Source organism: Polistes fuscatus, unplaced genomic scaffold, assembly GCF_010416935.1.
Source record: "Polistes fuscatus isolate 324 unplaced genomic scaffold, CU_Pfus_HIC Scaffold2, whole genome shotgun sequence".
Taxonomy (NCBI): Eukaryota; Metazoa; Arthropoda; class Insecta; order Hymenoptera; family Vespidae; genus Polistes; species Polistes fuscatus.
The window spans coordinates 13,438,971-13,463,308 of record NW_025113096.1 but is presented as its reverse complement, the minus strand read 5'-3'; the positions used below and the strand labels follow the sequence as shown (position 1 = coordinate 13,463,308).

Genomic DNA, 24,338 nt, shown 5'->3' with positions numbered 1-24,338 from the left:
TCAATAATAACGAATTTAAAATTTTATACTATTTTTCGAAAAAGTTCAAATTTCCATTATTTTTAAAGTCGTCATTTTAAATTTACCGCGTAAAGTATAACCAATCAATTCATAGGGTGCGTTCCACTAAGCGCTCACAACGATCACGCTCACGACCACAGTTTTTCCTGTTCCACTTACCTACGAGCGTTACTGTCGTAAATTCAAGTGGAATGGACTATGGTGCGTTTTGAGCGTGGAGGTAATAATACAAATGGCGAGGTAGTGAAAAGAAAGTAAAAGATTAAAGAGGTTAAGATTTAATCTGTAATCCTTCAAAATAAACTTAAATAATTACTGATTACATTGATCCGTATTGAAAAAATTGATAATTAATGGTGTATTTAATTAACTTACGTTCAAATATTATTAAAAATGTCTTTGGCGGCAACCGTTGGATATTTGGTGATGCGCCGTAATAATGCTTCAGAAAGTAGTAGTTCATCCAGTTCAGATGAAGAATGGTCTACAATTTTACAAAAATATGATCATGAAAAAAGAAAACTTCGACCCCGTATTATTGATTACGAAAACGTTGTTTATCGTTACTCAGATGATGAATTCAAAAGTCATTTCAGGTAAATGATTATCTATCGCATACCTATAACATTGTAGATTATGGAAATTTATCTTATATAAATCTTTGTTATTTTTTCTAGACTTTCAAGAAATACATTTAATTATTTACATGAATTAATACAAGAAGATTTAGTTCGGCATGTTTCTGGATGTCCTACGATTCCTTCCCATCATCAATTGATGATAGCCCTTTGGAAAATGGCTACAGCAGATTCTTACAGGTCTCATAATTTTAGAAATAAACTATTCTGTCGAATGTAGCACAGTTCAGAAGTATGTGACTAAACTTTTGCTTTTTAATTTTATGGTAGGTCCGTCTGTGACAGATTTAACGTAGGACGAGCTACTGCCGTAAGGGCTGTACGTCGAGTTTGTCATGCTTTATTTAAAAGAGCCTCAAGATTTATACAATGGCCTACGGGGGATCATGCTATTGAAGTAATGCGCGGATTTGAGAGAGCAAGTGGTTTTCCTAAAACAATAGGAGCCATCGATAGAACTCACATTCGTATAAATGCGCCAAAACAGAATCCAGTAGATTATATCAATCGGAAAGGATTCCATTCTATTCAGCTACAAGTATTTAATAACTGTTATATTTAAGTATATTAATTTTGGTATATAATTAAAATAGATTTTCAAAGAGTTAAATTTTTTTTGTAGTTGGTATGTGATCACAAAGCTCTGATAACCCATTGTTATGCTGGAAATCCAGGGTCTGTTCATGATCAACGAGTTTTTCGTTTGTCAGAAGTTGCAGATTACTTGAACGATGATGATGCATTCCCTGAAGACAGTCATATTCTGGGCGATTCTGCATATGAAATACATCAGCACTTACTCATTCCTTATCGAGATAATGGACATTTAAGTGAGAAACAGAAAAAATACAATTATCGTCAATCAGCTGCTCGGGTTACTGTTGAAAGATGCATCGGATTATTGAAAGGACGAATGAGGAGCTTATTACATTGTCTCCCAATGACTAGAGTAAATTTAATGGCAGAGTATATCGTTGCGTGTTGCGTAATTCATAATATTTGTACTTTACGAGAAGATGAAATAAGTGTTATCACTATACCCGACCCTAATAACGAAAATACTGGTAACAATTTACGCGAAATTAGACGTAATGCAGGAATTTTGAAAAGAGATGTTATTATGAATTCTTTGAAATAATTATGATGATTAATTGTTAACTATGTTTTCAGTCTTGATAATAATTACTTATCACTTTGAATCATGGGAATCTAATGTAAATTTATTTAGCAGTTGAAAATTATCAAAGAAAAAAAATACTTTCACTGAATATGAAAATTTCGAAATTTCTAAACTATTTGTAAATACTATAATCTCAAGCTAATAAAAAAATTAAACATATTATTAGATCATATATAATAACACACACATGTAATATACTACAAGAATTGTACAAAATCAAAATTCCTAAAAATTAAACTTTATTAATTATAAAAATATGAAATGCACTTGTTGGTTTATTAAAAAAAATACTAAACTATTATAAAAAGATTATAAACTAATTTGTACGTAGAATTTAATAGTTAAACACTTTTTTCTATAAAATTTAAAATTATTAAAACTTATTTTTAAAGAATATTTAAATATTTCACTATTTAAAGTTTAAAACATTTTTATAAAATTTGAAACTATCAAAACTAATTTTTAAATAATACTTAAATATTTCACTATTTATTAGCTAACTTTTCTAAAACGTTGAGGAGTTTTTCATCCATCTCCATTCGCTCTTTATGTCTTTTACTTTTTTGTAGTTCATGTTCTTTTTGCTTGAGCCTCTTTCCTAGTAAAGTGGCAATTGGTGTTCTCTTTGATTCTGAAATTAAATTCCATTTTTTACGATACTTTAGTGAAATAAAGTTTTCAGACGGAGTTAACTTACTTATTGAACATCCGCTATCAGATCCTCCCATACTATCATTGCTTTCTAATTGTTTTTTTGATAGACCTGTAGAAGATGCAATGGCCACTGGATCACACCAAGCTTTTATCGAAAAAATTTCTTCCATTATCTGATAAAAATTTATGATACATTACGATTATTTTAGAAAAATATTGTCTATATTATTATAAAAAAATTCGCTTAATGTTGAAGTTAAGAAAAATAATATAGAATTTATACAAACGTCAAAAAATTGCCAAGTCCTTCTGTCATTTCCCGATTTACTATTATGATCTTTGATAGATTTGTAAGACTTTTTTAAGCTTCGTAGCTTAGAAGAACATTGTGGTCCAGTCACATTATGTCCTTTTACCTTTAACTCTTCGGCAACTTTTTCCCAAATTTTCTTTTGAAATATTTTTCCGCTATTAAAGTCTTTTTCCATTGACCTATAGGACTCTAATAATAACAACACACATGGTGTACTCCACCTGTATAAAGAAGCTGAAATGTGAACAAATGCAATTATAAAATTAATTAACTCCGTCACATACTATATATAATAATTAAGATAATTATACGCCTGATAATTGTTTATGAATACCTTCACTGTCTTGAGTTTCGAAGTTGGAATAAGCAGTATCCCCTGTACTGAGGAATTCTTCATCAATAAAAGTATCAGTGCTTTCATCAGTTAATTGAACGTTGTTATCAGCAAGATCAGCGGACGTTGATGTTTGCAGTTGTTCATTTAAACATTTGTTCAAAAGTTGCGTCGCAAATACTGTATCTATAATAAAAATAAAATTTTCATGAAATAAATTTTGAATACTTGTCATAATTTTTTCAATAAAAAAAATCAAAAATTTCTAAATGTCGGCTAACTTAGTTTTCATTAATAACAATAGGTTATGTTGTTGGTACTCAAGGAAAAATGCATATATTTGTATTGATTATAAGCTGTAATTAATTTTTTTAAACTTATTTCATATAATTATATTTACCTGTGGAGGCACGTTGAGCATCCGCTGCAGAAACATTTACATCTACTAAAATATCTCTTTCCGCATTATATAATGTCAGTTTCACGGTAGCCATTTTTATTGTTGTCAGTTTCGAAAAAACCGCTAATCTTCTCAACACCCACTACGACCCACGTTTTCAGATGGGTCGTCGTGAGCTTCGCGTGAGCGTTAGTAATGACGTCATGAGTGACGTTTTCGCCGCGACCACAACGACCGCGGTCGTTATGTGGAACGACTAAATAGGCCAGTCAACGCGGGCCTAACTTCCAGATTTTTAGCTAAAATGCCATAGCTTTTTTTCGTACAATTCTTAAGACCTCGAAGATGAATCAGAATGCATTACTGTTTTCTTATAACATAATAAAAATGAATTAAAATTATGTATAGACAAAAAATAAATTCCACGTTTTTAGAATATCCTTTCATATATATCTTGAATTAATTTTATGTGTGGATATAAAATTCTTCTTTTTCAAATATGTATTTAATTTGATAAACTAATAAATTTTTACGAGACAAAAAGTCAGTAATTTAAAATTTTATAAAATACATAATTTAATAGGAAAAATATTTAAATTTTAAATTTCGTCTTAAAGAGAATACGTATTCAATTTGATATACAAATAAATTTTTGTGAGGCAAAGAATTTATATCAATTAATTATTCTAATTAATTTTATGGCGAGACACAAAATTAATTCATTATTTTTACTCTCAACTAAATAATAATAGTTTCTGTTAAAATGAATTATTTTTTTTTACTCAAGGTTCATTATTTTTGACAATAAATAAAGAAACGGCGTGCCATAAGCATCAAGATTCGATTTAAAAATGCCGCGCTTATACGCCGATATATATAGATATACAAAACGCTCGACGCATGATGGCCAAGACGTAAAATTCTGGCTACTGAAAGAAAAAATAGAAAGAGAGAAATATCGGTTTTCTTTCTCACTCGCACTCGTATACAAAACGCTCGACGCTCGATGGCCAAGACGTAAAATTCTTGCTACCGAAAGAAAAAATATAAAAAGAGAAATATCAGAACGCTCAACAATCGATGGCCAAGGACAATAATACTCGTTATCGCATGATAAATAAAAAGAGAGAAATATTGGTTTGTTCTCTCACTCGCACTTTCATTCAAGACCGAGAGTCCCGAAGATTGCCGAAGATCCTTCGTTTGTGTATTAGTGCACACGGACGCTCGCACGCATACTAGCTCGCTCGCGTGTAAAACGCGACGGAGGGATAAGCTTGCTTTCTCCCACTCTTAAAATTTTTTTCCCATCTTCAATCCAATTTTATTCGCTTATTTTTGAAAATACGAAGATAACTCATAGAACATTTTTTTAGTATTTTTCAATTCTCTACAACTTTTGTTTGAAACTTTTTTCGATTAAATGCCTAGATTCTAAGATAAGGCCATTTTTTGCCCTGTTTTACCCTTTTTCTCAAAACCTCGGGATCAAATTTAAATAAAATTAGCACCATTCGATTCAGCGTCGTCAACTTACCCTTAGGACAAAGATGCACGCGTTTAGCTAAAAATCTGGAAGTTAGGCCCGTGTTGACTGGCCTAAAGGAGCATTTTGATCGTTGTGAGCGCTTAGTGGAACGCACCCTTAATCGTACTCTCCTCTATCGCCGTTATTGGATTGGTAGAATGTATATTTTGATAATGATTGAAACTCACAATCAATTAATGTCTTTACATTTCATTCTTGATTTTCAAGTTTAAATACACTCACGGTTTAATAAAGAAGTTGACCTAGTCTATTTAAGTAGTCTAATTTTCCAAATCTTTCAATAAATTCATTGTACTTCATTATTATTATTAGTAAATTTGTTTACATTTATCTTTAATAACATTAATAAGATCTCGATAATAACGGTACACCTGTGCGAGCGCGCGCTTTTTTTTTTAATGGCTAATAGTTAGCCAGCAGGAACATAAAACTCAAATTTACATTATTAAAAATTTAGGGAATATATCTATATACATAACATTGAAAGAGATATTAATATGTTAAATTAATAATACATTCACAATTATGTACAAGCGGATAGTTAAATATCGTATATTTTTCTTAAAGCGCAGATTGTCAGAAGTTTTTTGTACCCCTATTTTGAACAATACATAATTTATGAAACGTACACCAAATATGGTGATAAATTTGAAGGATCACATATAATTTTATACATGATTTTAAATATTATTTTAAATAAAATGACGTAAAATATACATTTTACAGATTGATAGAATTACTTACTTATTAATGGAAACAATAAAAGTCATAAAAGATATACGTATGATCTGATACAAAATTAATCATGTCAGAGATATATTTAGAATTTGATATTTCGAAATGTAAGTGGAAAGACGTTGTAGTGTTATATACGTAATGCATCATTCATTTTTATAATATGTATATAAAGTTAGAGTTATAATTATCAATACAAATTGTATAGAATGAGATAAGAAAAACTCATATCGCTCATCTTAAAAGTAAGCCTATTTTAGGAAAGTGAAGGCCCTTTGATTAAATATTTTTTCGTTTAATTGATTGCATAGTAATATTTTTAATTGACAAAGGTGATTGATTTACGGTGATTCATAATGCTTTATATATATATATAATATTATATTCAACGCATTTAAGTGCGATTCATTGGTAGCAATAAAGAAGAAAAATTTATTTTACATTTTTAAATATTTTCAACTATGAAACAGTTCTGATAATGAATTTCCTGGAAAAATAAGCTCCAGTTTATTATTGTGAGAAGACATAAGATTGACGATAAAAAAGATAAGATGGCGCATATTAGGATGCGCTTGAACTGATTATAGGAACTGATTAGGAAAACAGGAAAAGAGGGAGATTAGTTGTTAAAAATTGTATACACCATAATGATCGTTCTTTTATCAAGAATTGAACTTTCATTAGTTAAATAATAAAGTTTCGCATATAATAATATAAGACACTCCGGCGCGTACGCGACTGTCATGTCTATTCATATCACATATATCTGTTAAGCGGTCCTTCCCTCTCATCAATTTTATCGGCATAACTATGCACGATATTATATTATACTAGAATAAATATCACATGGAAGGATGAAATTTCGATTGAATGCGGGCTTTAGTGTACTGCTTAAGGAGGAAAGAGTTATCGTAAATTTCGTAGTACCGACCTATCGACGTTATCCTGTCGACGGTGATAATAATTTATAAAATTTCACAAAAATAATTTAAATACTTTCGTGTAACAAGTTCAAGCGTAGGATTGATCTAAAGATATAGCTATTTTATTTCCTTTCTCTACCCAATTTCTCAGTCGTCCTCTAAGCTCCTCCAAACTCTTCGATTTAGCCTTATTTATTCTCTTATATTTTACGTCTTTCGGCTTTGTCACCGATCTGTGATTACTCATTACTCTATTGTACGTCACCTGAAACAAAAATATTTATAAAATCCAGCTAAGTCTAAATAATTAGTAAAGAAATATGTGTCACTTATCGAAAATGATCGCAAAGATCGTCGTTCTCGATCGTCGTTCACCTGCGCTTGTTGACTCTCGTCTCTCGGTTTTTCATTTTCCAGGGAATCAGTTTCCTGTGCTAATCTTTCAAAGCTACCATAAAGCTCCTGCAGTCTGCCTTTCCCATTTCCCAAGTTTTTCGTCCGCCTTTCATCGCATTCGTAATTTTCCATAGATTCAGGTGGTTCCTGGTTGCTCTCACTGTCGCCATCTTCTTCTACTGAATAAACAGTTTCTAGTATCTCTGGCCTACGAAGAAAACCATTGCATCTTCGCATTGACGAATACTTGCTCGATGGTTCGACTGCATCGGATACCGATCGTATAACCGTTACATCTGTGATGTTTGAACGAAATCTGAAAGGAATAAAATAAAAAGTCATAAATTTGTTTAGGTCATAGAAAATCGGAACACCAGTATAAAATGAACACTATGGTTAATAATAATACATGCAATATAAATAAAGTTGTAAATTTATAAGATTTGTATTTTTCATTTGCTCGGTTATCTTTTCTGGGTATCTGGGTACGCCAGCGATCGGATAGGATTCGAGTCATTTTCTATATTTCTAAATAGAACCGGGTGCTCATTTATTCATATACCCGAAATACTCGGATTGCCTGTAGTTAACTTAGCTGCGTTCGATTCTGAATTACGAGTTGATTAGGTAAATAATAAAAATTGTCTTATCTAGTAACTACCTGGATGTTGATATTTCCGAAATAAAAAATTATCTACTTTTTAAAAAATGCGCAGAAACCTCGGTGTTTACCTCGGTGGTGCCGGGTCATCCGCGGCCTCTTCGAGTACGACAGCGCTATCGCTGTCTCCCAGACTATCCAGTCTATCGTGAGCATCGTATGGCGGTGAATCTCTCGTACCTGTACCACTCCTTTCCGCTAATCTGCTTTGTAATTGCCGTATCATTCTTTGTTGCCTGAGAATAATTGATTCCCGCTGCACAAGGTTTGCCTCGATTTCTTTCTGTTTCCGACATAGTCGCGATTCGAAGAGGAATAGTTGCGAAGACAACGTGCATAGTTGTTCGGCCTTTTCTCTCGTTAGTCGCGCCACAAGCTCTTCCTGAAAAACGCATTCAAATATTGTATTTAACAATAAATATTATCATACGCGACTAAACCTACTACGACGGGTCAAATGACACTTTGTAAAATTTTTGGCAAAATTTCTTTTAAGTTATAATGTTATTTTGTGAGTCAACAATTTTTATTGCACAAGTGGTATATTTTTTATAATGCATACATCGTAAAATATAATATATGACTTTTTGAAAACGGGTAATTTGAACCGCTGTGATAGAAATAGGTATACATGAAGCATCTGTACGTATGATGTTAAATCTTATTAACACATTACCGACCGTTAGCCTATTAATAGGCTTTTTTTGTCACCGATGCTTACTGAACAAAAATTTATTAATCAGCTTTTTATCGTCAACCGATTGTTTATTAATCGGTTTACATAGCGATGAACAGTCATTATCATTACATGAACAGTAATTTGTTATTAGAATCTTATTAGTATCTTATTAAAATCTGTTATTAGAATCTGTTAGTAGAATCGGTCGAACGGGTGTGTGCTGTTAAGTAAAGTAAAGTGTTAAAATGATACATCGTCGAACTTTACCTGCAATTTTAGTGTCCTCCGCCAAGCAAGCATTTGATGTGCTTGTGCCCTCTGTTTCGCTCTAAGCGTTGCTATGACTGATTTCGCTTCTTCCAATGATGTCACTTCTATGTCATTTCCGTCCTTTACTATGTCCTCTGAAAAATCGTTTACCCTATCTTCCGTTACCGTCACCAACGAGTAGCTGTCCATCGATGTTTCGTCAAAACTGCTACTGCAAAAGAAAATGCAAAGCAGTCTCGTTTACGTTCTATTCAAGATACAAATGTTTACCTTTCAAATGAATCATTTTTTTGATGGGAACCATTTTTTATAAACATGTTTAACTTAAAATATAAAAACGTTGTCAATAATAAGAAATAGGACGATATTATTTAATAGGAATGCGACGAAGAGGATCAATCAATTCCATGTCTTTAAACTCTTTGAAGTTTGAGCCATTTGGCCGCAGGACTCTGACTAACGCTTCGCTTTGAAATAAAGAATAATTTCAATCAAAATATTTCGGGATCCGGCTAAAAAACGCGCCAGAAATATCATATAGGAGATCATTGAGTTACGAATAAAATATAATTTTTGGTTTTTTATATTTTACTATTTGTATAAGTAAATAATTATCATTTGTTTGTTGAGTACTCAGCAATACATAGGTATAAATATTATAGAATACTAGCATATCGATTTCAAGAAAAGTATAAATAGATCTGTATTAAAATTTATTATTTATAATTGAACATGATATTATTCTTGTTGACATATGTTAAATTAACATAGTTCTTTTTGTTCAAATAAATAAGATGAAATATAAAAAATACTTTTTCTTTTTAGAAATAGAAACTAATATTTCTCCAGAAACGACGAGAACACTTTTTTATAATAATTTTTTTTATATTTTATATTTAAATAAATTTTTAATTATACCTATAACTAATAGTATACGTTGTATTGAAAGGAAAAACTGAGATGTAATGTGATATATTAGATATAATATAAAAATTTATTACATGAGAGATACAAAACATTACTAGATACAGTGTAGAAATTCCAAAAAGTGCATAATATTTTAATTCTATTATATTATACGTAAGAATAATAGTAAAAATATGTATGATGCTATGGAAGACTTTCAAATAAACCTCTAGCGAGCCAATCTTAATAAAATATTTAGATTTAGAGATGAGAATCTCAAGATAGTAGACACATTTGTGTTATTGAAACAGGACAACTTACCACCGCTCTATTGGGCTCTTAGCAGAATTGAAAAAATCCATCCAGGGGCAAATGATGTTGTCGGAGTATCGTGACAGTTTCAATAGGAAAAAAACTGTTTAAAAGACTAGTCAAAAGTCTTTGTTCGTTACCTACAAAAGGTAAAAATTGATTACTTGTCGGTTCTATTGCGATTAGAAATTTCTTACCCGAATATTAGCTAATATTTGTAAAATACCTTTACTTATCTTATTATCTTATACATTAACCTATATACTTACCTTGCTACATTGCTCAGTTTTCATATTTATTTATCTCGCTTGATTATTTAATTATTTTATTCTGAGTTGTATAATCTAGTTTTAGAAATTAAATGAAGTAATATTCAAGAACATTCGGAAAACTTAACGTATAATTTCGAGAAAAGCTTTTCAATGAGCGTAAATATCGATAGGAATTTTATAGACAGGAACAAATTAGGATGAGTACGTAAGTAATTAAATAAAACTGCAAGTAAATAATTCCAAGAACGTTGATTGAACCTATATTATAAATGTGATAGTAAACAGTTCTATCAACGCATGCGTCTAAAGCAGATAGGATAAGATAAATTATATTTCTTCCTACTATATATCTGTTAACTTTTCAATTGTAAGTGATGATGACGTTTCTTCGTTATTTTCTGTCTATTTCATCCGTTACTTTTCCAAATTAATTAGAAAATCTGAACAACTTATTTTAACTAAACATAGGTATACTTCGGCACTATTAATCATAGTATAAAACAAAATTATTTGTAACCGAAGAAATTTGCAGTTAGCATTAGCGAAGAACTCGGCGAATAGTATTTTCTTGCAATCTTCTTCTTCGATCTCTCTATCTCCCTCCCCCCTTCCTCTTCTTCTCTCTCTCTCTCTCTATATATATATATACATTACTCGCAGAACTTCTTGGATACTAGGAGGTGTAAAAAAAGAGTAGGACCATGTATAGATCATGCACGTATGAGGTAGATTGCGGGGTGCTGGCCAATCATGAAATCAGGTACACGTGCAGTACCAGACGGTATGCACCGTAGGATACGTCTTATTATAGAACCCATGGGATTCCACTTTGCGTTTAAGAAGAAGGTATCGGCCATTCTTTCTTTTGCTTTCGAACTAGTGCAAGCGAAAGAGATAGATAAACCAATAGATAGATAGAGAGATGGAGAGATGGAGAGAGATAGAGAGAGAGACAGAGAGACAGAGTGAGCAAACATGGAAAGAACGAAAAAGCAATCTTTCTATGGTCGAGCAAAGAGATTCTTGCTAGAAAGAGAAAGAAGAGAGTAAGAATATTGCAGAGGTGTGTCCACCGATCCGCCAGGTCAACATTGTTACTTTTATTATTGGTATAAAGCCCTGAACACAACTTTCTTCGTGTTTCTTTTCCTTCTTTTATCATGTTCGAGCATATTTGGTGAAAATTGTAAAAACAAAACATAATAATTAAGATCATAAAAGAAGAATTTATCTTGAAAGTTCTGAAATTGTTTTGCGAGTGGAAATATTCATTTAATAAGACCATTAAATTATTAACTAATGAAACTATTAGATATTAACTGTAGGTTATTAAATTTAACCTCAGTGTTAGACGCATACATTATATATAATATATAATATATCGCTACATATATAGAAGAAGCAAAATACGATAAATTTTCGTTCTTTGCTGAGCACGCGTAAACACGAGCCAATATTCTCTTATTTACTACGAAACCGATACGCGATATGCGCCAATGGAGGTGCAGTATCCAAGCAAAAAGGCACGAAATGATGTATCCTGAGCATAGCGCAATCAATTACTTTCCATTGAGATGCACAGTATGTGTATTAGATAGAAAGGTATAACATACATATACCCCATGTATTCTTAGAGCTCTCACAAAGTCGATTACCATTTTTCTCACTTTGACTCAACGCTCATCTTCAGAATAAAGTAGAAGTGTCGTTTGCATATTAGCAGCATGAATGATGGCACGACATTCATTTTCCACGTGACTGGCAGCAAGAAGACCGATTTTCCTTTTATTAAACTTCGAAGTTAGCTTTTACTGGAATTTGGAAGCATAAAGCTTGATGTACAACCGTGAAATGAAAACAATGCAAAAGAAGAGGCAGAGTAAACGGAAAAAGATAAAGAGATCTTTAGAACATCATAGATTCGTATCATTAATTAATTGCATTTTCTATCTTTGGTCATCACTTCGAAAAAGCTAATTTCTCTTTCTCTTTTCTCTTCTTTGCAATTTATCCTCGATACGGCAAATACGTAATCTATCATGATAGATAAAGCTTTAGACAATTAATGCGAGCTTATCTGATAGCGAATGTCGCATCGACGCGGAACAGAAGCTGTGTGGAAGAAGGAATCGTATCGAACATACACATGCGATTGCTGCAGTATTTTCTTGCTATTTTTTCTTTAATTTTGCAACTTTTATAGGATTGTTGTTTTTTTAACTAGATGAGAAACCCTACGTCTGAGAGAGATTAAAAATTTATATACTTCTCGTATATATGAGCTGGTTTGTTCTTTCTTTTTTTCTATTGATCTTTTATCTTCTTTCTTTATCTGACGTCAACTAAAATAGTATCTTCTTTTGTTTTTACGTTTTATACTTGTATACGATCTTATTGATTTTATAAACAAGTTATTATCGGCAATCTTATTATCGTTCAAATCTTGCATTATCGTGCTTATTTCTCGATCTTATTGTTAATCCATTTCGTTGATTTATAACTTGTCCAAAGTATTATTCTTCGCGTTATCTCTTCTATAAGATAAGTAAGAATATTGCTCGTATCCAGTACAATACTTTCTTGTTCAAAATATTATGTTGTTATTATATACACGTTCTTTGAAATTTAATTTATTGTTAATATCATTTGAAATTTTTCAAACATTAAAAATAAAACTAAATATTAATAACTTCGAATAATTCTATGGTCTTATATAAATTGCGTGCTTTTTTTTTTTAATTTAATAATATATTCAATCAGCAATCTGTATTGAGCTTATATGGGATCTTTTAAAAGTTAACGATAAAGTATAGATTTTTGGTCAATGTTTGTGTTATTAGAGTCTTCATTTATTTAAAAAATTAGCCATATGATCATCTACTTCTCTAAATATCGCATTAAATTGTCGTTAATAAGTGCCGTAAATACATGTTATGTGTATATAGTTTATATGTCATACAACATATGCTTACTAATATCTACGATAAATTACGATAAGTTAATGAGGAATAGGATACGTCCGGTTTTCATAGAAATCATTTACGAAAAAGTACATAATATCTGTCATCGGCTTTAATTCATGACGTAAAATGAAAAATGAGCATTTTCCGTTTGCAATACTGAATGTCTTTTCCAGGATTAGCATTCGCTAGTATTTCATCTTTCGTGCTTCTTTTTTTCCCTTTGTCGTTTCTTTTTCGTATTCTTCCTTTCTTATAATCCATCTTTTTTCTTTTTTAATAAACTGCAGTGACCCGCTTTCCGCGATAGAATTTTCAAGTGAGCTCGAAATTAGCACGGGTTAGCTACTACTGCCACGCATATACAACGTCGGCCATACGACTTTCCAGATGTTTATTCTTGATGTTAATTACGCTTTGGCGGCGTGTATACGCGAATTGCACCGAAAACAAAGTGTTCAATAACGAAATAAGAAAATACTTTAAGAGTTTAACGTCAATCGAGTAAAATTTAAAGATTGAATAATTTTCGCATATTAACGTGATTATAATTAAATATTGTGGTCCATGGAACGTGGTTATCTTATTGTTAGATTATTTCATCGCTAATAGTTCGAGTTTACCAACTCATTGTTGTCTACAGTTTTCAAGGTTATCTTCAATTTTTTATAAGTAAATCTATAATTCATTTACAACCATTTTTTTGTGGATACTAATTGCAAGAAGAATTTGACAGGCACTATAACATTTTTTTTTAATCTAAATCCAAGATATATTAAAAAGCTTTTAATTGAAAGAATTTGACATTATCTTATCAAGGAGCACGTATTATATGATAGGCTTTTGTACATTTTTTGATAGATGATCATTAGATATTATTGATTCGATCTTTCACATATTAAATATATTTTCTTTCTGTAAATTTGAACACATTTGAATGTAATTAAGTATTGACTCAGCAATTATATACTGAACAATATTTTATCAACCTTCACCAATTATATAGAATATTCGAAAAAATTAGTAAAACACTTCGAGAGACTAATAGTTGTAATCGGCGAAAGAAAGTCTGACATATGGTATCAATATGACAATTGCTCACCATATTGTGTAATAGCAGTTCGTCAAATATTCGATAGGAAATTTCCTAGACATTAGATGATCAGTCGTAGTGGTGTAGTCATTTGACCAGTTTACTCTCCCGATTTTTCTGTTAGATTTATTTTCATGGAGAATATTGAAATAAAGCGTTAATAAGGAAGTTTAAACGACACTGTAAGGTATTCTACAAAAAATTGTGGGTGCATGCTTTATCGTCAATGCAAAAAAAACCGAATAGTTTTATTTTTAACCGTTTGTAACTTATATTACTGAATATTTACTTATGTTAGATTAAAAGGAATAGCAAAACCGAAAAAGAGAGTTTCAAATTATATTACGAAAGTTTTATATTCTGCGTATGATTTTTTTGTTTCAATGTAATATATTTTCTTTGTTAGAAAAGTTCTTAGTTCTTTCTTAACAATTTCTCGTTAAATCCGTTGGGAGAGATTTGTGTAAGTCATAAGACTTCTCTTTTGACTTTCCTTCCTTTGAGAAAACACGTACCATGCTAATTAGAGTAGATATGTACCTACTTCCCAAGGCGATTGAAAGATATGAATCTTTGCATATAGTTGCAATGGATCACTTTTTGGGGAATATATTTTTCTTTATAAAACTATTGGATGTTTCCATTTTCTTGATCCCTGCCTGTGATACGTACCTGCAACAGAGGACAAAAATCATGATTTTAACATCAATAATAAAAGAAGACTCCGCTGATCATATTTATTCCGTGTATGTAACATTCAAAGTTTTCCAATAAATATTTTCAAATAGATTTGAAGTTCTAACTGGTAAACAGTGAAGCGATTTGTTGTTTCCATTCGCAAAAGAGGTTTCTCTTTATCTATCCATCTATCTCTCGTTTCCAAGGGAGCGCTCGTTAGGGTGAATTCGATACAGCATAGGTACGAAGAATGAAGAAAGAAAGAAAGAAAGAAAGAAAGAAAGAAAGAGAAAGAGAAAGAAAAAGAGAGAGAGAGAGAGAGGCGACTTGTTGTAGTTAGAGTCTGGCGATCGATCGAAAGGATATATCGCGGCCGCCACGCTACAAACAAGAAGGTTTCTCCACCGGGGACAAGAAGGTAATCCCCTTTTGCTCGTACCTCGAGGACACCGGATACAAGCTTGCATTACTGGCGCGCCATCGTGAAAAGCGATCTTCGTTAAAGAGAGAATATTTCGTCGAAACGAGCAAAAGGTCTTTTCCTCCTCCACCATCGTTAGGGATTTTAATATGCGTCAACTGTATAATAATAAAATATTTATATTTATTTGCTAAGCTTTTTATTAATTAATGTTAAGTATTTTGGAAAAATAAACTGTCAGTATATATAAATATTTTATTTAATATATGTCATATCAAATCGCATTTAATCAGAATAATATTGTTTCAACTAACAATAAATATTAGCATATGTAAAATAAACTCACAATATAATATTATAAAACAGAAAATGTTCAATTAATCAATTTAAAAAACAGGATTGTCATCGCAAGTCAGGATTGCGTATTGATAAATGATACACATTGAAATATTTTATTATAATTACTGATAATTTATTTAAAATAGTAGTAATTTTTATATTAAACCATTTCTTTTACATATTGATATCTTATTATAAATACTGTCCTTCATCTACAATATCGATTAGAAATATTGAAAAATACTGACCAAATAAATAACACAGATATAATATAAGATTTATTAAATTATAAGATTTGTTTCTTATAGTGTTCTCGAAGAAGGTTTATCTATTCTTTAAAATACAAAAATTTATATCAAATATATAACAATAAGTTACATTGATTTGAACCTTAAAAAAAATAAGAAGGAGAAAAAAGGAGGAGAACAGCACGAAACATAGATTCAGGAAATATAAAGATGAAAAGCGAGAAATTCAATTGAATTTCTTGCATAATTAATAGTAACACTGGATTCTCTGAAAAACTCGATACCGAGTCCTCCTCTTCTTCCTTCTCCTCTTTCTTAAGCTCTTCTTCATCCTTTCCCTTATCTTCTCAGCTTCTTCTCTTTTCTCAGTTTCTTCTGTTTTTTTTCTTCTTGGATAGTACTACATAGACATTAGAGGCAGAACACGTTCTCGGAGAGTTGGTATTTGGCGAGGAAAAGGTGAACGTATGGCGGTGCCGCGCGTTCTTTCTGTACAGCCGCGCGCACGACATACTATATATGTATGCACACGATATCTATGCACTTAAGTATATACGTACGTAAGTAAGTATAGACAATAATTATTTGGACAAAGCGTGTAAATTCGAGTTATTTTGTGCGTTAGTGTTTTAATAGTTGATATACATATAGATAGATACACATATACATACATATCGTAATATAATACATATATATCTATTATACATACGTACGATGATGGAACGATCGTTATGAGGCGTAGGCATCGTATTTTTTTTCATAGTAACTGCCAATCGCGACTCGCTGTACGTCATCTTCCTCTCTCTCTCTCTTCTCTTTTCTCCGCTCTTCGTCTCACTAAACCACCTCTGATGTTCGATCGCGGTGCTATTTGCAGAACTCACTTTCTTCATCCGGTACCCTACGTATATGTACAATACCTACATATACATATATATTATATTTTTATATACATACATGTATGTATATGTATGTACTCGGTACGTATGCAGTGTCCTTTCTTCCTTCTTTCATCCTGACATAACTCACCGATGGTTCGCCATTACCGTAACTTACCGCTCGCTATCCTCCTTTTTTACTGTTCCTGGCTCGTCCTCGAAGCTTTTGATGCTTCAACTTTCTAACTCGTGCTGGTTCCATTTGTTTTCTTTTCGTATTTTTATTCTTTCTTCTTTACTTTATTCTCAACACTTTTACTTTCATGGAATCTGGTTCAAGAGTATTCGATAACAAGGTCATTTTTGCAATCAAAAGTAAATTAATTAAACAAAATATTATGTACCTATATTCCTCTTGGAGAAGTATTTTGTTAATTTATTAATTTAATATAAATTTTAATGTATCCTATAGCCGGAAGATACGTGTAAAAGGATAGTATCATTTGTAGGTATTGTATATAAATATAATACATATGTAAAACATAAAAACTAGTGCAAAAATGTTTCAGAATGATTTGACACATATTTACTTTACAATCAACGATTTTCGTCGAGTTATAAATAATATTTACACATTTATTCCTACCACGAAAATATGTGTCTGCATAATAATTATTTCTTTCTCTCCCTATTCCTGTAAAGAACGAAAGGTATGCGCCGCATATCTCAAGAATCCAACTACGCGTTAGGTTTGGTAACTCCTTTAGTTTTTCTTCGTACGAATACACATATAAATTTACAAGGAGATCGTGATTCCATAAGATCGTAATCCGTGTGACGAATAAACATAAATCGGTGACGAAATGTGAGAGTACGCGGATGAGCAGAGGAAGGAAGGATGACGATAGAGGAGAACAAGAAAAAGTTATGGTTGTGATAAAAGTTACAACAGGGCATACATGTGGGAGAATCCATGGAGTTAAACTGTAGATGTATTCCCTATTCGAAAAAATCTTTTTCGCGATAAGGATAGGGGAGAAAAGGACACGTGATGTCTGCCTTTAGAAGGATCCTTTCTCCAGTGTTTTTTCGACCTATTACTTTCTCTTTTATTTTCCTCGAGATATAATCGATTTGAAAAGGAATTCTTCCAAAAATAAATATTCCCGGGCATGATATTCAAGTTACAATTAAGAACGTGGCGTAAAGTAGGAGAGAGAGCAACCAATGGAGGGAGAGAAGGGGTCGGGATCGGAGGCAGCACCGGTAGTACGCTCGACCCAGATTAAATTCACAAACTCATTCGACGTAACAACGTTATCCTTTGTCCGTGAAATCGTGATATGTAAAAGTTGTCGCACGCAATTTGCATGTGATCGAATTTTTGATTAGATATTTTTCGAATATCGTCGTACTCATATCCAAAGGGCCCGAATCGAAATGAATGATCGTTAACTTTACTAGGTAAAGGAAAAAAAAGGACGAAGTAAGAAAGGAAATTATATGAACGGAATATTCATTGGAGTAGGATTCGTGTATGCGGAATGAAAATATGTATCGTGTACTTTAGAGAGACATTTATCGATTTAAAGCGTTATTTTTCTTTTATTTTTTGTCTATACGTAAGTAGACTGGATTTGAAGGAGCCGTTAGAACAAAGCATTGTTCGCTAAACGAAACCTGAAAACTACGGTAGCGCGCTTGGTAGCCACTCTCGGCTCTGCTTTAGAGTACGATCGATCGATGCACCGACATTTCACCTGTCTAAAGCCATACCACCCGCCTCTTCCTCTTCCTCTCTCTTTCCTTCCCCGACCTTCGTCTCATCACGAAGGTTTCTAGCTCTCTAACAAAAAGAGACTCGAGCTAATCTCCGAGAATACGTTCTATTGGTTTTTTTTTTTCTTTTTTTTTCTTTTTTTTTTTTTAGATTGTTAATGAGGCTGCGACTTTTTCCGTTTTTAAATAAGTTACTTTGTTTGACATTTATTTATTATCCTTCCAATCATTTTTCTGTCAAACGAAAGAAGCACTTTTTAAATGATTGTTCGGTTGGCAATTATAAACGAGCTTCGAATTACTTATCGTCCTTTGCGATATTTATTGTTTCCGCGAGTGGTATTAAAACGAGATAAGAGAATAAGGAAGTAAGTAGTGCGTATATATGTTTATACATATATATATATACGCTGTGCGATAAAATTGTTCGCGTGAGGGCTAAATACACTGATACGAACGATTATGTTTACGGCCATGTCCCGATCGCAAACAACGGTCAATGAGTCACTCTCACCTTTGTAAGAGAAGCCGTTAATAAGAAAATCACGTAGAGTACGAGCCTCGAATTGTCGACATCAAAAAGAACAAACGAAAAATTCTTTCGCACCTTTGAAAATATTGTGTCAATTTCAAACCATATTTACGTAAGATAACAGCGGCAAATGTGAGAAATTATTTGTATGATGAAATATCTCGCAATAAAAAGAAATAATATTACCTTTGTTGATGCTGTTATTTATTATGAAAATAAAAAAAATATAAAAGAGTACGAAATATATTTTTAAAAATTGCTCCTTACGTTAGACCCGTCCTAAAATTAAGATTAAAAATTGAAATTATTACATATTTAAAATTAAAGTCATTTATTTTTTGTTCGCTTTCTTATGATAATTTCGGCATATAAAGTAGCCTCGCAATATTCATGAGCTCGTCTACACCACTTAATACATCAAAAAAACTCACTCTTCATCAACGCAAAGAATACACATCCTGCGTTGTTATTCAATTTTGATTCAGAACTATCTTCTTTGCCAGCTTGCTCGTTTTCTATATTTTTTACAAGTATTTCATATTAGAAACAACCTAGGGAGTCTTATATTAAAACATCCTAATTTCGAAGAAAAAGTTAGATTAAACTGTGAATAGTTTATTAATATTTGATTTAAACGATAATAAAATTATTTCATAATATTAATGCTTGAAATTAATAAAAAAACTGATCAACTAACTTACTTTTAATGTGTGTGTGCTTATACATAACTTTTTTGTAAATGACTACAAACTTTCGCTTTGAATTTTGTTGAAAAACTATCGTTCCCATATAAACGGCAATCTCATCCGGATGACATTCTCATTTGTTTTACTAGTTTTAAGGATTGCAATAGTATTGTAGTTCTTTCCTTTCGGAATTACGGCATCTCGTACTCCGTTACTGTATACAACGTGTTACAAATATTTCAACACAGTAGGAATAATTTTGCATTAATAGATTTTAATTTGAGAATGAAATGCAAATATGACGAAGGAGGTTTTGACTAGGTGCGCACACGATCTTTCTCGTTGTAACGTATCTAAACGACACTGGTAAGCAAAGAACAAGTTTGGAACTTGTTGCCTGAACGGCTGTGCATTTGATACGGTCTAATTAAGTTTCTAGCGTTCAACGTTGTAACTGTAGGTCGTCGTTAAGCTTTTTTGATAATTCACATCTCGATGTATCGCCTCATTTGACAAAATGTGAAATGTCGAAATTATGACAACGTCAAAGGCGATATCCTTCTTATCAAATAGTTCTTCGAGATTCTCTCGCGGATAATAAAAATAGAAAATTCTTCTTTCCCAGGTCTTTCGTAAGTTGTAAGATAGCAGGAAAGCAGATTCCACAATGAGCGACTGATCCGCGCGTTAATTAAGACCGACCGCTTAATTGAGCGTTTCGGTCGCTTCGTTAGTGGAAAAATAGTAGATAGAAAGGCGCCATAAAAGAGAGTAAGAAAGAGAAAGAGAAAGAGAGAAAGAGAGAAAGAGAGAAAAAAGTAGTACTGCTGGCACAGAGAAAACTCTATTCCGCAATTTCCTCCGCCTTACGTGGGAAACGCATAATTGCGTGAAAGAGGTCGGTTCTTTTGACTCGATATCATAGAAAATAAAATGATTAATAAAATGATATGCTTGATAGTTTGCTTCAACCAAAAGACTAAGAAAGTCTACGATTCTTAGAAGATTCTTAGAAGATTCCTACTTTCTCGGCTCTTCTTTCACTTTTGTATTAAAGAAAATCTCTTGTTTATATTGAAGAAATCATTGTTCATATTTACGAACAATGTCGTGGAGTTATATTATTAATCATTTATTCTTTATTTTTACGTTTTAAATTAATCCTACGTATTATTATTATTAAGATGTTTTGCTCGAATGTATATCGGCTTGGTTCCTTTCCATTTGTGTTTTTCTTACATCCACTTTTAATACGTTATTTTTATTCAAGTCCTTAGTTTTTTTTTAACTTTCTATTCCCTTTATTAGTGGAGGCACACTTTCAAGGAGCCTTGGATAACGACCCTCTTTCGTATGCAAAGTCGCAAACCGTAACGCGCGCAGTCATTAAACGTTTCTAAAAGATAATCTCTCTTGCTTCGTATTTTGATGGAACCCAATATCGTACATAATATTTCAAGTCTGCGTTTGTTAACGTTAACGATGCTTTAGCTTAAAAAATTTAGCGAAGACTTAAAAAAGATAGGGAAAAAGAAGGTAGAGAAGTGTAAGGGTGAATGTGGGGATCAAGAAAAAGGAAGGTCCGACGAATTAGCATTTCAATTTGTCCTGCAAGTGTTCTGCATGCGGATATGCGCAACATTAGGTATAGCACTGTTCCCCAATGTACGCAGCACTCCCTTCGGAAGGTTTTCATTTTCGAAGGGGGAAAGGGGACAATGGACTACGGACAAACATATATACATGCGGGACCGACATCGACCTAATCTTATCCCTCTGCGCACCGATCGTACGTCATTACAGTTGCTCGCGAGCTAACCTTACTTTTTAAAAGGGTCGATAAGTCGTGCACGTTTTTTTCTTTGCATCGTAGTAGAATATGATGGCGACCACCGTTAGACGAAAAATAATGCCGTATTACAGATCGTTGATCAAATCAAACAATAAGAGGACTTTATCGTTTAATAGAATTTCAAGAAAATTGGATCAGTCGACCATCGTCGGGTTTTCGATCTTAATTAAGTTTTGTCGTCGCCAATGTCGCCAACGATAACGACAACGGCAACAGTTCAAGCAGGGGGAACACAATATTAGCATAATGAACGGCCATTCCAGAGTCGTTATTTATAGTTTTCGCATAAATATCGATTGTTATTGCGACAAACGAGAAAAACGAATCAAATCTCTGTGAGAGTAAATATCAATAGTGAATAAACTAACGCAATTCTTATTGAAAAATCGTATTAATTTAATTTATCAATGATACTTAGAAGAATCTACCCTTCTCATTTCTTTCATTGCGTTTGTCTCGTCTAGCAAAAGAAATGCGGAATCCTTTGGATTCTACTTGACACTGGACGTCTTGTTTTATTCGCGCGCATTCTGGTCTTCTTAGGGTTTCTAAACACGCTACGGTAAGTAAATAAATACTATTTGCTCCGAACGACAAATGGGGGAAGAGTAAAGGGAAAAGAAATTTCTATCATGTCCGAGACCTCTTTAATTTAGACCCTATCGATTCTCAATTCTGTAAAAGACCCAAATACATCGTATGTTTGCTTTCACGGTTCGCAATTTCTCGATCTATTTTGCATCCTGTTCCAGACAATGTCGATGTCCAACAAAGTAATTTCCTCCAAGAGCAACGGCTCTTGACTTTTCCAAATTCCATGCTTATCTTTATTTTATATAAAAACAGTTATGTTAGAGAAAGCAGCCATTTTTACCTCAAAGCACTTGCTCGTATGGTCTTCATGGCTCTTGTTGGTTCGGTCTTCTTCTCCCGTAAATACGAGATCGTCTTTGAAAGGGAGGGCGGTTCTCCTTCTCTTCGATGATTCGCCGCCACTGATCGATCTTTTCGAAACACAGAAAAAGAAAGGCGGAAAGCGTCTCTTTCACTCGGTGCACTCACGACGAACTGTGTATCACTTTCCTCGCTTTAACGGTTAGATCGTAAGTTAGACGCGTAAACAGTTTTCGAATACGAACGATTGAAAACAAACAAACGCCGATCTGAAGCATGCGCGTACTACCACAAGAAGTTGTTCGATGTATTCCAGTGAATCACAAGTATAGATTATTTATTTTTCGATCGCCAAAAAATAAAAACTTTCCAAAAACTTTTGTATTATTAATAATATTCGTCGAAAAATTCGATTAACGTATCAATCCATTTTACTCTTTGCGGTCATTTGAAAATTGGGAAATGCGCGAGCGTTTCTTCCAAACTTTGCGCGAGCCCCGACTGACAATGAGAAAGCTTCATGAGCCACTCGAGGAAGTTAGTTATGGCGAGAGAGGGACTCAAAGTGGCCGCGTAAACTTCCCTCCTTTCTCTCCTTCGCGACTCGCTTACGCCTTCTTCGCTCGGCTAATAGACGAGCAGCAGGCTTCTTTTTACACTCTACCCGTGCCGTTCTCGTTGTTACAACGGCTCTAAACGTCATAAAGGACGTCCCTCGCTCATTTTACGCGCGCCGTTTCGTCTCAAGCGACTCTCTTTGTCGCTAAGAAAAGAAGGAGCTTTTCTTTTTCTTATCCCTTTTCCTACCTTTTCTATCTCTTTTCCTTTCTCTCACCCTTTCTTTGAACTCGGCTTTTTCACTCTCGTTTGAAAATGTGATGAACCACGTGACAAAGTCGCGTTAAATCCATGACGATGACCCTGAGAAGGGAGACTACTTTCTTTTCTCAATCGAGCAAACTTCAATGATCGGAAACAATTTTCTTTTTATAAATGTCTTCTCTGCTCTCCTTTCCCTTCTATGATACTTGAGAAATAAGCAATGTTGTTTTTTTATTTACGAATTGGAAGGATCGTTTTGATAATGCATGCAACATCCAAGGTTGCATGGAAACATGAACATCCCTGTGTTTAGTTTGGAACAGAAAAGGATCAATAATAAATATGAAAGGGGTTTGTAAGACAATCAAAAGGAAGACGAAGTTCGAAGAGTCAGTCAGCAGATGCCAGTTGACGGAAGGCTTGTGTCGGTAAAGGAGGGAGTAATTCGCGATCCGTTCGAAGGAAAGGAAGGAAGGGAAAGGGTAGAGGACTGGTTTTACGTGAAACCTCTCGACCCGACCAGCCGGACTGCTGCGTTGCAACCGCGCGAGGCGGGCGCGAGGGAGGCACGGGGAAATCGAGAGGGAGGCGAGACGGAACTGAGAGGGAGGACGAGAGGGAGGACAAGAGGGAGGACAAGAGGGAGGCGCGATGAGAGTATGGTGAGCGGACACAGCAGCGTTAGGTCCCGTTCTTCGGAGAGAGGCTTACTCCATGGAGCGCGAGGAAGTACTGTTACTTGCAGAGAGAAAGGGAGAGAGAGAGAAAAAGAGAGAGAGAGAGAGAGAGAGAGAGAAAGAGAAAGAGAGAGAAACGAGGCCCGCGGCGTGGTGCACCGGCAAAACGCGCCAGATCCAGATCTGGTCGATCGTCCAGCGTCGATCAAAACGTGTTACAGCCTCTTAGCTCCTTC

The 24,338-nt window shown here is 33.4% G+C and overlaps 3 protein-coding genes across 6 annotated transcripts; 1 reads left to right on the top strand and 2 right to left on the bottom strand.

Annotated features, from left to right (window-relative positions):
- The first annotated feature begins 84 nt into the window (after positions 1–84).
- On the top strand, positions 85–2,094 carry LOC122516286 (putative nuclease HARBI1). Its single transcript, XM_043633963.1, has 4 exons — positions 85–617; positions 699–839; positions 930–1,197; positions 1,282–2,094. Exons 1-4 carry the CDS (start codon positions 415–417, stop codon positions 1,795–1,797), a joined length of 1,128 nt encoding a protein of 375 aa, XP_043489898.1. The 5' UTR covers positions 85–414; the 3' UTR covers positions 1,798–2,094.
- A 159-nt stretch (positions 2,095–2,253) lies between these two features.
- LOC122516283 lies at positions 2,254–3,850 on the bottom strand. The gene is made up of 5 exons (XM_043633958.1): positions 3,541–3,850; positions 3,141–3,326; positions 2,781–3,040; positions 2,537–2,666; positions 2,254–2,470 (listed from the first exon to the last, which is right to left on the bottom strand). The coding sequence occupies exons 1-5, from the start codon at positions 3,632–3,634 to the stop codon at positions 2,325–2,327; spliced, it is 816 nt and encodes a 271-aa protein (XP_043489893.1). The 5' UTR covers positions 3,635–3,850; the 3' UTR covers positions 2,254–2,324.
- A 1,412-nt stretch (positions 3,851–5,262) lies between these two features.
- LOC122516281 (myosin heavy chain, muscle) lies at positions 5,263–24,061 on the bottom strand. Of its 4 annotated transcripts, none has more exons than XM_043633954.1 (6): positions 22,584–24,061; positions 9,981–10,111; positions 8,751–8,964; positions 7,876–8,186; positions 7,123–7,459; positions 5,263–7,012 (listed from the first exon to the last, which is right to left on the bottom strand). In XM_043633954.1, exons 2-6 carry the CDS (start codon positions 10,019–10,021, stop codon positions 6,836–6,838), a joined length of 1,080 nt encoding a protein of 359 aa, XP_043489889.1. In that variant the 5' UTR covers positions 10,022–10,111; positions 22,584–24,061; the 3' UTR covers positions 5,263–6,835. The 4 variants fall into 4 exon arrangements, with proteins under 4 accessions (XP_043489889.1, XP_043489890.1, XP_043489891.1 ...); XM_043633955.1 differs by having other exon boundaries at positions 8,751–8,961; XM_043633956.1 differs by lacking the exon at positions 9,981–10,111.
- Positions 24,062–24,338: the final 277 nt, after the last annotated feature.